The sequence below is a fragment of the Oncorhynchus nerka genome, linkage group LG12 (genome assembly GCF_034236695.1).
Source record: "Oncorhynchus nerka isolate Pitt River linkage group LG12, Oner_Uvic_2.0, whole genome shotgun sequence".
Classification (NCBI taxonomy): Eukaryota; Metazoa; Chordata; class Actinopteri; order Salmoniformes; family Salmonidae; genus Oncorhynchus; species Oncorhynchus nerka.
The window spans coordinates 14,848,059-14,862,349 of NC_088407.1; the positions used below are offsets into that span (position 1 = coordinate 14,848,059).

Genomic DNA, 14,291 nt, shown 5'->3' on the forward strand with positions numbered 1-14,291 from the left:
AACCACCTGTCAGTAGCATGTTCTAACCACCTGTCATTAGCATGTTCTAACCACCTGTCATTAGCATGTTCTAACCACCTGTCATTAGCATGTTCTAACCACCTGTCATTAGCATGTTCTAACCACCTGTCATTAGCATGTTCTAACCACCTGTCATTAGCATGTTATAACCACCTGTCATTAGCATGTTATAACCACCTGTCATTAGCATGTTATAACCACCTGTCATTAGCATGTTATAACCACCTGTCATTAGCATGTTATAACCACCTGTCATTAGCATGTTATAACCACCTGTCATTAGCATGTTATAACTGTTATAACCACCTGTCATTAGCATGTTATAACTGTTATAACCACCTGTCATTAGCATGTTATAACTGTTATAACCACCTGTCATTAGTGTGTTATAACTGTTATAACCACCTGTCATTAGTGTGTTATAACTGTTATAACCACCTGTCATTAGCATGTTATAACTGTTATAACCACCAGAGACAGACAGAGACATGTTATAACCTACCTATTGGTGGATGGTGTGTTGAATAGCTCCATGGCCTGGTTGGTGTTGTGGTTGACACTGCCCATAGACTGTGTACTGGGGGAGGCAGAGGGAGGCAGGGACACACCGATCTCCTTCAGACGCTGGTCCTGGAGGAGCAGAGAAACACACTGTCAAACATCGAGTACGAGTTGGCCAACACACCTGAATTTACTAACATGTTTTAGCCTTGAGCTGATATAGATAATAATTTATGTAGATTTTCTCAGCGTTTATAGAGAGCAGTATGACGGACCAGTGTCAGCGTGTTCCAAGGCAAACTCAAAACATCTTCAGCTGGAAAATGTGAACTGTCAACATGTTTTCTGCAGGACTATTTACTAGCTCGACTAGAACTCTGCTGCATTGTCCCCGTCACCATCCACAGAGCTCCATCCACAGAGCTCCATCCACAGAGCTCATGTAAAACATTCAAAACGCACACAGCAGTCATATCAATGAAGCACGAAATAAGCCAGAAGTCACAATGTGTTGTTCCCAGCAAGCTGTTTGACCTTCCCCCGCAGCCTCATAACAGGTGGAGTGTGTGAAACGTCCAGCGATGCTTTCAGGCAGTTAGATCTGAATATGATTAGTGTTTTTCTGTAGTTTCGTTGTTATGGTATTTCTATCGCCCAAGTGAAATGGTGTTTAGTGGAGCAATATAGTTGTAAACTTGTGTACTGTTGTTATGATGTTTAGTGTATCAGCGCTCCCCTTCTAAGGCCTGCTGTCTCTCCTTATAACCCCTTCTTTGTGTGTGTGTGTGTGTGTACTTGTTTTTCTACCTTATCAGGACCCCAATGTACTCACATTTCACCTTATTGTTTTCCTACCTTATCAGAACATTAACTTTTTTTTTTAAAGTCAGGACTTGAATTTGTTTGAATACTATTTTAAGCTTAAGAGTTAGGTTTAGGGTTTTGGGGTAAGGTTTTTGGAGTTAGGGTAAGGGTTAGAGTTAGGTTAGAGTAAGGTTAGAGTCGGTTAGAGTTCTTAGAGTTAGGTTAGAGTTAGGTTAGAGTTAGGTTAGAGTTAGGTTAGAGTTAGGTTAGGAGGATTTTTAATGGTGAAAAAAAAATGACACTCCAAAAAGTAAATTTCCCAAACACACAGCTGTGTCCAAGTGAATCAGTGTAATGATGTACCTGTACCTTGAGGGCCTGCAGTCTGGCCTGCTCCTCTTCCAAGGCCTGCAGTCTCTCCTTCTCGTCCATGCGGCTGAAGGACATGCCTGTACTGGACAGAGACGTCACCGCACTGGACAGAGTGGACGCTCTATAGTGGGAGAACAGGGAGAGAGGACAGGTTTTCTATACCGTATAAACATGAAGAGGATAAACCAGAGGTTTAGATAGTGTATACACCACTGGTAGCAGCGATAGTTTCTGATTCAGAGGGGTTGGGTTAAATGCGAAAGACACATTTCAGTTCAATGCATTCAGATGGACAACTGACTTGGAATCCCCATTTCCCTTCATGTAAATGCTGACAAAATTGTTTGAAATTCAACTCGTCTCCACTAGGAGGAATATCGTAAGGGTTTTATGGTAAAGTATAACTATGCTCTTCTTATACAGGTTTTACAGTAAAGTATAACTATGCTCTTCTTATACAGGTCTTACGGTAAAGTATAGCTATGCTCTTCTTATACAGGTTTTACAGTAAAGTATAACTATGCTCTTCTTATACAGGTTTTACGGTAAAGTATAGCTATGCTCTTCTTCCACAGGTTTTACGGTAAAGTATAGCTATGCTCTTCTTATACAGGTCTTACGGTAAAGTATAGCTATGCTCTTCTTCCACAGGTTTTACGGTAAAGTATAGCTATGCTCTTCTTCCACAGGTTTTACGGTAAAGTATAGCTATGCTCTTCTTCCACAGGTTTTACGGTAGACATAATGCGGTGGTTCAATGCCAGTCCAGTCGTACAGTACCTGGTGTCAGCACTGAGCTCCTTGGTCTTCTTCCCCTCCAGAGAGGCTAGGTGCTGCTCCAGAGCCTCCAGGAGACTACTGGGGGCCTGGGGAGGACGAGGGGAGGACGAGGGGAGGAGAGGAAGGACGAGGGGAGGACGAGGGGAGGAGAGGAAGGACGAGGGGAGGACGAGGGGAGGAGAGGAAGGACGAGGGGAGGACGAGGGGAGGACGAGGGGAGGAGAGGGAGGACGAGGGGGAGGAGGAGAGGAGAGGGAGACGAGGGGAGAGGGGAGGAGAGGGAGGACGAAGAGGAGGAAGGAGAGAGGGAGAAGGGGAGGAGGGAGAGAGGGAGGAGAGAGGGGGAGGAGATGACGGACGAGGGGGACGAGGGGGAGGAGAGGAAGGACGAGGGGGACGAGGGGAGGAGAGGGAGGACGAGGGGAGGACAAGGGGAGGACGAGGGGAGGACGAGGGGAGGAGGAGAGGGAGGAGGAGGGGAGGAGAGGGAGGACGAGGGGAAGAGAGGGAGGACGAGGGGAGGAGGGGGAGGACGGAGGAGGAGGAGGGAGGAGGAGGGGAGGAGAGGGAGGACGGGAGGAGGAGAGGGGAGGAGGAGGGGAGGAGAGGGAGGACGAGGGGAGGAGAGGGAGGACGAGGGGAGGAGAGGGAGGACGAGGGGAGGAGAGGGAGGACGAGGGAGGACGAGGAGGACGAGGGGAGGACGAGGGGAGGACGAGGGGAGGAGGGAGGACGAGGGAGGACGAGGGAGGACGAGGGGAGGACGAGGGGAGGACGAGGGGAGGACGAGGGGAGGAGAAGGAGGACGGGGGGAGGAGGAGACAGGGAAAAGGGGGTGAGACTTGCCAAAATAAAACTCATTCTCGCTGTACCCGCTCTGTCACTCATTCAGTCCCAGAAAATCCCTCTCAGAATAGAACCAAGGCTTTGTCCCCAATAGCTCCCTATTCCATTCATAGTGCACAGGGCTCAAAAGCAGTGTACTCTATAGCGAATAGGGTGCTACTGGGGATAAAGCCCACAGCTACATGCACTCTGTATAAAGTAGGTTAACAACAACAGGTTCCAGGAAAACAGATCAACATCTGAACAGAGTGGAAGCGAGGGAGGAAACAGAACAGGAGGGAAAGGAGGGGATGAGTGGAGGTGGTTGGGAAACATGCGGACAGTTCACATTTTGTCCTGTCTGGTTCGTGCCAAAATATACACAAACACCCGGTAGGGGTCATAGCCTAGTTGGACAAGGCTGGTTCTTTGGCTGTGCGTCCCAAATGCATTAAAGAGATGAGGGTGCCATTTCAGATGCATCCCAAGAGAAAAAGGAAGAGATCGCTTCAATTGGAGGTTGTGTCTGAAATAAGGGATAGGCTCCTGTGATGGGGACCATGAAGAAATAACAAATCAGACTTCAACGAGGGGCAGCAGTGGGTCGAGGGGGCCCACATCCATACACCAGTAGTGCACTACTTTACACCAGAGCCCTATGTAGTGCACTACTTTTCACCAGAGCCCTATGTAGTGCACTACTTTTCACCAGAGCCCTATGTAGTGCACTACTTTACACCAGAGCCCTATGTAGTGCACTACTTTACACCAGAGCCCTATGTAGTGCACTACTTTTCACCAGAGCCCTATGTAAGTGCACTACGTTACACCAGAGCCCTATATAGTGCACTACGTTACACCAGAGCCCTATGTAAGTGCACTACGTTACACCAGAGCCCTACGTAGTGCACTACTTTACACCAGAGCCCTATGTAAGTGCACTACGTTACACCAGAGCCCTATATAGTGCACTACTTTACACCAGAGCCCTATGTAGTGTACTACTTTACACCATATCCCTATGTAGTGCACTACTTTACACCAGAGCCCTACGTAGTGCACTACTTTACACCAGAGCCCTACGTAGTAGTGCACTACTTTACACCAGATCCCTATGTAGTGTACTACTTTACACCAGAGCCCTATGTAGCGTACTACTTTACACCAGAGCCCTATGTAGTGCACTACTGTTGACCACTATGGGACATGAAGGTAGCAGCTCTATAGTGATCTGGTCCAAAGTAGACCAAGTGTAGATCATTTAGAGCACAGCCAGGGGCCTCTGTTTAGACAGAGGAAATATTAGCTCGGACACACACTGTTCTATTCCCTCCTACTAAATAACCACATTCCACCTTGACACAGAGGGAGATAGGAGAACGAGAGAAAGAGTGAGAGAAAAAGAGGGAGAGAGAGGGAGAGAGAGAGAGTGGGAGTAGGGCGAGGGAGAGAGAGAGGGGGAGAGAGAGGGGGAGAGAGAGAGAGGGGAGAGAGAGAGGGAGAGAGAGAGGGAGAGAGAGGGGGAGAGAGAGAGGGAGAGAGAGAGGGGAGAGAGGGGGAGAGAGAGGGGGAGAGAGAGGGGGAGAGAAAGAGAGGGGGAGAGAAAGAGAGGGAGAGCAAAAGAGAGAAGTAAAGGGAATAGTTGTTATTTTAACCGCTAGTCTTCCCCTGACAACAAAAAGTCTCTCTTTAAAAGTTTAAAGAGTGAAAAGGGAAAATGTTTTGATGTCATTGTTACAACTACGATGTCTTAATGCATAGCAGGGCTCTAGGCATTTCTACAACGAGCCCGCGTGTGAGCCTAATTTGAAAAATATAGGTGCAAATAAAGAAATGTAGGACTAGAATGAAAAATATTTGAGATTTAAAAAAGACGGAATCCTTAATACCAGGTCGCACAGCAAAATATTCAGGTTGCACTGTAGAGCCCTGCATAGCATGCAAACATTACAGTCATTAACAAGGGGGTCAAATATAGGTTCAATTCATACGCTAAACGGGTGAAAAACATTCTTTATCAATGCTCTGTGGCTGTCTAATTAAAGGAAAGAGAGGACCTTTCAATGTATATAGCTGACCCCTGACCCACTCTGGGTCTGTCTGGACATGCGTTCATGCATGGGGTGGGGGGGTTCATGCAAACCAGAGCACAAGCTAAGGTAAAGTCAACAACCTCACAGCAGTCACCATGACAAAGGTCATTGACTTCACTCTTCAGCTGAAGTAGTGCTGGTATTTCTAGGGAGGGGAGATGCTGGGGGAAAGCATTACAGTAAGTAACCCACCACCTACAATGCATGATCCTTTAACTGCCTGTTGGGGGAATGGTAGAGGGCTTGTTTTACTTTACAGTGGTCTGCAACGTGTTTCACATCACTGCTCTGGGCCTCCACTGTCACAACTCACTTTGAAACAAATGACTGAACCAACAGGGTAAGCACAACGCATCATGTTGAAGGCAAAGAGAAAGGAGGACAGAGAAAAGAGGGAGATCAACAAAATGAGTAACGAGAGACAGAGAGAGAGAGAGACAGAGACACCGAGAGAGAGACAGAGACACAGAGAGAGAGAGACAAGAGACACAGAGAGAGAGACAAGAGACACAGAGAGAGAGAGAGACAAGAGACACAGAGAGAGAGAGAGACAAGAGACACAGAGAGAGAGAGACAAGAGACACAGAGAGAGAGAGACAGAGACACAGAGAGAGAGAGAGAGAGAGAGAGAGAGAGAGAGACAGAGACAGACAGAGAGACAGACAGAGAGACAGACAGAGAGACAGAGACAGAGAGACAGAGAGACAGACAGAGAGACAGACAGAGACAGAGAGACAGACAGAGAGACAAAGAGAGAGAGAGACAGAGAGACAGAGAGACACAGAGAGAGAGAGAGAGAGAGAGAGACAGAGACAGACAGAGAGACAGACAGAGAGACAGAGACAGAGAGACAGAGAGACAGACAGAGAGACAGAGCTGTTACATGAATGAATGGATGAAGATGTGTGTGTGTGGAACCAGAAGAGGTGAAAATATAGACTGACCTGTGAGAGATCGGGGATATCACCCTGATCTATTCCAACTTGCTGTTGTCACAAACACACAACAGAAAACAAAACAGGCCAACGGAAAACAGGGGGAAAATAAAACAAGGGAATCATTACTTCCATGCAGTGACCAAGGCGGTGTGTCCCAATAATATCTCCTTCCTCCTGAAGTGTGCACTTGATCACTACTTTCCACAAATGTAAAAGCATTGGATTGGAGGATGCTAGTGTGTTTCTACATACCAGTCATTTCCTTTCAAACCCATGTTGTGTGTATGTACCCACATGTGTAACTGATACAAACAAACACACATTTTTAAATGGATGTCACTTAATGGGGATCCTAATCATTCAAACCATGAAGAGAAGTGTACAAGTACACACTTCAGGAGAAAGGAGAGATTATTGGGACGCAGCGTTTGTAAACATCGAAAACAACAATGGAAACAAAATGAAGATTCCAATCAAACATGCTGACACAACCGGATCGATGAATATGATTGGACGATCTTGAGTATGCATTTGTGACTGACCAATGGGAGACGAGACACGGTGAGAGTGTGGTGAATGAATGGTGAGCAAATTGAACACACATTTAAAATAGTTCCAAAACAACATTGAAACTGTGGGTCGAGAGAGGGGTAGTGAGAGATGGGAGAGAGAGGGGTAGTGAGAGATGGGAGAGAGGGGGGTAGTGAGAGATGGGAGAGAGGGGGTAGTGAGAGATGGGAGAGAGGGGGTAGTGAGAGATGGGAGAGAGAGGGTAGTGAGAGATGGGAGAGAGGGGGTAGTGAGAGATGGGAGAGAGGGGGTAGTGAGAGATGGGAGAGAGGGGGTAGTGAGAGATGGGAGAGAGGGGGTAGTGAGAGATGGGAGAGAGAGGGGTAGTGAGAGATGGGAGAGAGAGGGGTAGTGAGAGATGGGAGAGAGGGGTAGTGAGAGATGGGAGAGAGGGGGTAGTGAGAGATGGGAGAGAGAGGGGTAGTGAGAGATGGGAGAGAGAGGGGTAGTGAGAGATGGGAGAGAGAGGGGTAGTGAGAGATGGGAGAGAGAGGGGGTAGTGAGAGATGGGAGAGAGAGGGGTAGTGAGAGATGGGAGAGAGGGGGTGAGAGATGGGAGAGAGGGGGTAGTGAGAGATGGGAGAGAGGGGGTAGTGAGAGATGGGAGAGAGAGGGTAGTGAGAGATGGGAGAGAGAGGGGTAGTGAGAGATGGGAGAGAGAGGGGTAGTGAGAGATGGGTAGTGGGATGAGAGGGAGTGGGGGAGAGAGAGAAGGAGTGAGAGCACCTAACCTCCACCCCATCTAAGGGTCATTTTTGGAGGTGTTCAGCTGCGTACATGAGTTGGCGTACTCTCTGTGTGTGTGTGTGTGTGTGTGTGTGTGTGTGTGTGTGTGTGTGTGTGTGTGTGTGTGTGTGTGTACACACGTCTGTGGCCTTTTCTCATTGGGCAAAAGTCCGTCCTCTCTCTCCCCCGTCCTCCGGGAAAGCAATAAGTGCTCCACAAGTGTGTCAAGTGTGTCGTATCATCAGAGAGAAACACACATTTAAAAACACGATAGACTATGTTTTATCTATAAAATGTCAGAGTTAAAAACCTAATCATCCCAATGCACCTTTATTTTGGGATCCACCCCAGTAAACGTAATTTGCCTGATGTGGGAGTGGAGGAGCTGCTACTGGGGGTGTCCCAGAGGTAAAGCCCAACGAAGCAGACCGTAGACCAAAGTCTGGGGAGGGGCATCTGCGACAGCCGAAGAGACTCAGGTCAACACGGCTGCTTTCCGTTTTTAAACTTTTTACTGAATAAATGTGGAAATAAACGCTCTGTACCTCCGTATGACATACTTGAAACTGGAGGCATAACTTGTGTACAATTCATTGGTTAGAGGTCTCAAATATCACTTTCATTTGTATGTCCTGTAGCTTTAGAATCACAGCAAAGTCGGTTCCTGTTTCAGTCTTTGGCCACATTTGAATGGGTCAACCAAAACACCCAGATGACTGGTTGACAAATAGTCCCCCCCACAATGCAGCTGGTGAGATGCTACCGCAGCGACTTCATCGGAAAAAACGGCATGACCTTAATTCACGTGATTATTGTAAAGCTCACGCTTTATGTAGTCTGCCGTTTTTTATAACCATAACGCAACACCGAACAACGGCCTCAACATGTAGTCTGACGGTTTTTATTACCATAACAACACCGAACAACGGCCTCAACATGTAGTCTGGCGGTTTTTATAACCATAACGCAACACCGAACAACGGCCTCAACATGTAGTCTGACGGTTTTTATTACCATAACAACACTGAACAACGGCCTCAACATGTAGTCTGACGGTTTTTATAACCATAACAACACTGAACAACAACAACGGCCTCAACATGTAGTCTGACGGTTTTTATTACCATAACAACACCGAACAACGGCCTCAACATGTAGTCTGACGGTTTTTATTACCATAACAACACTGAACAACGGCCTCAACATGTAGTCTGACGGTTTTTATTACCATAACAACACTGAACAACGGCCTCAACATGTAGTCTGACGGTTTTTATAACCATAACGCAACAACATGTAGTCATAACCATAACAACACTGAACAACGGCCTCAACATGTAGTCTGACGGTTTTTATAACCATAACAACACTGAACAACGGCCTCAACATGTAGTCTGACGGTTTTTATAACCATAACAACACCGAACAACGGCCTCAACATGTAGTCTGGCGGTTTTTATTACCATAACAACACCGAACAACGGCCTCAACATGTAGTCTGACGGTTTTTATTACCATAACAACACTGAACAACGGCCTCAACATGTAGTCTGACGGTTTTTATAACCATAACGCAACACCGAACAACGGCCTCAACATGTAGTCTGACGGTTTTTATAACCATAACGCAACACCGAACAACGGCCTCAACATGTAGTCTGACGGTTTTTATAACCATAACGCAACACCGAACAACGGCCTCAACATGTAGTCTGACGGTTTTTATAACCATAACGCAACACCGAACAACGGCCTCAACATGTAGTCTGACGGTTTTTATTACCATAACAACACTGAACAACGGCCTCAACATGTAGTCTGGCGGTTTTTATTACCATAACAACACTGAACAACGGCCTCAACATGTAGTCTGACGGTTTTTATAACCATAACGCAACACCGAACAACGGCCTCAACATGTAGTTTGGCGGTTTTTATAACCATAACAACACTGAACAACAACAACGGCCTCAACATGTAGTCTGGCGGTTTTTATAACCATAACGCAACACTGAACAACGGCCTCAACATGTAGTCTGACGGTTTTTATTACCATAACAACACTGAACAACGGCCTCAACATGTAGTCTGACGGTTTTTATTACCATAACAACACTGAACAACGGCCTCAACATGTAGTCTGACGGTTTTTATAACCATAACGCAACACCGAACAACGGCCTCAACATGTAGTCTGGCGGTTTTTATAACCATAACAACACTGAACAACGGCCTCAACATGTAGTCTGACGGTTTTTATTACCATAACAACACCGAACAACGGCCTCAACATGTAGTCTGACGGTTTTTATAACCATAACAACACCGAACAACGGCCTCAACATGTAGTCTGGCGGTTTTTATAACCATAACAACACCGAACAACGGCCTCAACATGTAGTCTGGCGGTTTTTATTACCATAACAACACCGACAACTCAACATGTAGTCTGACGGTTTTTATTACCATAACAACACTGAACAACGGCCTCAACATGTAGTCTGACGGTTTTTATAACCATAACGCAACACCGAACAACGGCCTCAACATGTAGTCTGACGGTTTTTATAACCATAACGCAACACCGAACAACGGCCTCAACATGTAGTCTGGCGGTTTTTATAACCATAACAACACTGAACAACGGCCTCAACATGTAGTCTGACGGTTTTTATTACCATAACAACACCGAACAACGGCCTCAACATGTAGTCTGACGGTTTTTATAACCATAACAACACCGAACAACGGCCTCAACATGTAGTCTGGCGGTTTTTATTACCATAACAACACTGAACAACGGCCTCAACATGTAGTCTGACGGTTTTTATAACCATAACGCAACACCGAACAACGGCCTCAACATGTAGTTTGGCGGTTTTTATAACCATAACAACACTGAACAACAACAACGGCCTCAACATGTAGTCTGGCGGTTTTTATAACCATAACGCAACACTGAACAACGGCCTCAACATGTAGTCTGACGGTTTTTATTACCATAACAACACCGAACAACGGCCTCAACATGTAGTCTGACGGTTTTTATAACCATAACAACACCGAACAACGGCCTCAACATGTAGTCTGGCGGTTTTTATTACCATAACAACACTGAACAACGGCCTCAACATGTAGTCTGACGGTTTTTATAACCATAACGCAACACCGAACAACGGCCTCAACATGTAGTTTGGCGGTTTTTATAACCATAACAACACTGAACAACAACAACGGCCTCAACATGTAGTCTGGCGGTTTTTATAACCATAACGCAACACTGAACAACGGCCTCAACATGTAGTCTGACGGTTTTTATTACCATAACAACACTGAACAACGGTCACCGATGTGATCCGCCCGAACGCAGCCATTCCTTTCATACAAGGGCATTTTCATCCTAGTTCACGGTCCTCGCCGCCTATCCTCTCGATTACCTTTGACCTTATTGAAAAGTAGGCGAGAGAGGACGGAGAGAGGACGGAGAGAGAGGATGCAGGATTTGGCCTGTGAGTTTGCGTACAGTGTGCGCGTGTACCTCTGCTACTTTGAGAAACTCAGACAGCTTGGTCATCCTGTACAGGAACTTCTTATAGATGTCCAACGCCTCTTTACACTGACCCTTCTTCAGATCAAAATACTTCTCTGAGACAGAGACAGAGAGAGACAGAGGACAGGAGAGAGAGAGAGAATAGAAGAGAGAGGACAGGAGGAAGAGAGAGGACAGGAGAGAGAGACAGAGGACAGGAGAGACAGAGAATAAAAGAGAGAGGACAGGAGAGAGAGAGAGAATAGAAGAGACAGGACAGGAGAGAGAGACAGAGGACAGGAGAGAGAGACAGAGACAGAGAATAGAAGAGAGGAAAGTACAAAAAAGCCATTAGTAGAGGGAGACACTCAGGAATACATCTCAACCTGTAAAGACAGAGCCACAGCATTACACCCACACCCACACCCACGTTAGACAGAGGAGCTCACATCAGCCGATAGACAACCTGTAGTGTTCATTGATATTCCCTGTCTGAGAGTCTAACATAGCAGATTTAAAATCACATCAAATTGGCACAAGAACTTTAAATCTCATTGCAAGAAGAAACACAATGTGATCAGGATAACAGCCACCAGTACCAATAGAGTAGACAGCTCTCAGTCTACATCAGTACCAATAGAGTAGACAGCTCTCAGTCTACATCAGTACCAATAGAGTAGACAGCTCACAGTCTACACCAGTACCAATAGAGTAGACAGCTCACAGTCTACACCAGTACCAATAGAGTAGACAGCTCAGTCTACATCAGTACCAATAGAGTAGACAGCTCACAGTCTACACCAGTACCAATAGAGTAGACAGCTCACAGTCTACACCAGTACCAATAGAGTAGACAGCTCACAGTCTACACCAGTACCAATAGAGTAGACAGCTCACAGTCTACATCAGTACCAATAGAGTAGACAGCTCACAGTCTACACCAGTACCAATAGAGTAGACAGCTCACAGTCTACACCAGTACCAATAGAGTAGACAGCTCACAGTCTACACCAGTACCAATAGAGTAGACAGCTCACAGTCTACATCAGTACCAATCTAGAGTAGACAGCTCAGTCTACATCAGTACCAATAGAGTAGACAGCTCACAGTCTACATCAGTACCAATCTAGAGTAGACAGCTCACAGTCTACATCAGTACCAATAGAGTAGACAGCTCAGTCTACATCAGTACCAATAGAGTAGACAGCTCACAGTCTACATCAGTACCAATAGAGTAGACAGCTCACAGTCTACATCAGTACCAATAGAGTAGACAGCTCACAGTCTACACCAGTACCAATAGAGTAGACAGCTCTCAGTCTACATCAGTACCAATAGAGTAGACAGCTCACAGTCTACACCAGTACCAATAGAGTAGACATCTCTCAGTCTACATCAGTACCAATAGAGTAGACAGCTCTCAGTCTACATCAGTACCAATCTAGAGATGACAGCTCAGTCTGCATACAATTATCATCAGTACCAATCTAGAGATGACAGCTCAGTCTACATCAGTACCAATCTAGAGATGACAGCTCAGTCTACATCAGTACCAATCTAGAGATGACAGCTCAGTCTACAACAGTACCAATCTAGAGATGACAGCTCAGTCTACAACAGTACCAATCTAGAGATGACAGCTCACAGTCTGCATACAATTATCATCAGTAATCAGTACCAATAGAGTAGACAGCTCACAGTCTACATCAGTACCAATAGAGTAGACAGCTCAGTCTACATCAGTACCAATCTAGAGTTGCCAGCTCAGTCTACATCAGTACCAATCTAGAGATGACAGCTCACAGTCTACACCAGTACCAATCTAGAGATGACAGCTCACAGTCTACACCAGTACCAATCTAGAGATGACAGCTCAGTCTACACCAGTACCAATCTAGTGTTGACAGCTCACAGTCTACATCAGTACCAATCTAGAGTTGACAGCTCAGTCTACATCAGTACCAATCTAGAGATGACAGCTCAGTCTACATCAGTACCAATCTAGAGATGACAGCTCAGTCTACATCAGTACCAATCTAGAGATGACAGCTCAGTCTACATCAGTACCAATCTAGAGATGACAGCTCAGTCTGCATACAATTATCATCAGTACCAATAGAGTAGACAGCTCACAGTCTACATCAGTACCAATCTAGTGTTGACAGCTCAGTCTACATCAGTACCAATCTAGAGATGACAGCTCAGTCTACACCAGTACCAATCTAGAGATGACAGCTCAGTCTACAACAGTACCAATCTAGAGATGACAGCTCAGTCTACATCAGTACCAATCTAGAGATGACAGCTCAGTCTACAACATTACCAATCTAGAGATGACAGCTCAGTCTACAACATTACCAATCTAGAGATGACACTACATACAATTAAAGGGTCAAACAACCAGAAATGCACAAAAACAAAAGCAGACAGTATTTTAACCAGAGGACTGACAACATGTCGGTGTCTAAGAGGGTTCCCCAACATGTCGGTGTCTAAGAGGGTTCCCCAACATGTCGGTGTCTAAGAGGGTTCTGTATACTAGGGTTCCCCAACATGTCGGTGTCTAAGAGGGTTCCCCAACACGTCGGTGTCTAAGAGGGTTCCCCAACACGTCAGTGTCTAAGAGGGTTCCCCAACACGTCAGTGTCTAAGAGGGTTCCCCAACACGTCAGTGTCTAAGAGGGTTCCCCAACACGTCAGTGTCTAAGAGGGTTCCCCAACACGTCAGTGTCTAAGAGGGTTCCCCAACATGTCAGTGTCTAAGAGGGTTCCCCAACACGTCAGTGTCTAAGAGGGTTCCCCAACACGTCAGTGTCTAAGAGGGTTCCCCAACACGTCAGTGTCTAAGAGGGTTCCGTATACTAGGGTTACCCAACATGTCGGTGTCTAAGAGGGTTCTGTATACTAGGGTTCCCCAACATGTCGGTGTCTAAGAGGGTGCTGTATACTAGGGTTACCCAACATGTCGGTGTCTAAGAGGGTTCTGTGTACTAGGGTTCCCCAACATGTCGGTATCTAAGAGGGTTCTGTATACTAGGGTTCCCCAACATGTCAGTGTCTAAGAGGGTTCCCCAACACGTCAGTGTCTAAGAGGGTTCTGTATACTAGGGTTCCCCAACTGGTGCCCCGGGG

At 46.2% G+C, this 14,291-nt stretch overlaps 1 protein-coding gene across 11 annotated transcripts in view; it reads right to left on the reverse strand.

The window, feature by feature from the left end:
* The window catches only part of LOC115121732 (phosphatidylinositol-binding clathrin assembly protein-like), a 92,739-nt gene that overhangs the window by 33,737 nt on the left and 44,711 nt on the right, over positions 1 to 14,291 (reverse strand). For 5 of the 11 annotated variants that reach the window (XM_065025268.1, XM_065025265.1, XM_065025259.1 and 2 more), the window contains exons 7-12: positions 11,169 to 11,275; positions 6,341 to 6,382; positions 5,596 to 5,616; positions 2,479 to 2,564; positions 1,690 to 1,819; positions 524 to 651 (exon numbers count right to left, since the gene is read on the reverse strand). In XM_065025268.1, coding sequence (XP_064881340.1) covers positions 524 to 651; positions 1,690 to 1,819; positions 2,479 to 2,564; positions 5,596 to 5,616; positions 6,341 to 6,382; positions 11,169 to 11,275 — 514 coding nt within the window. The remainder of the gene's footprint in view (positions 1 to 523; positions 652 to 1,689; positions 1,820 to 2,478; positions 2,565 to 5,595; positions 5,617 to 6,340; positions 6,383 to 11,168; positions 11,276 to 14,291) is intronic. The other 6 variants (XM_065025260.1, XM_065025270.1, XM_065025266.1 and 3 more) reach the window with 4 other exon arrangements.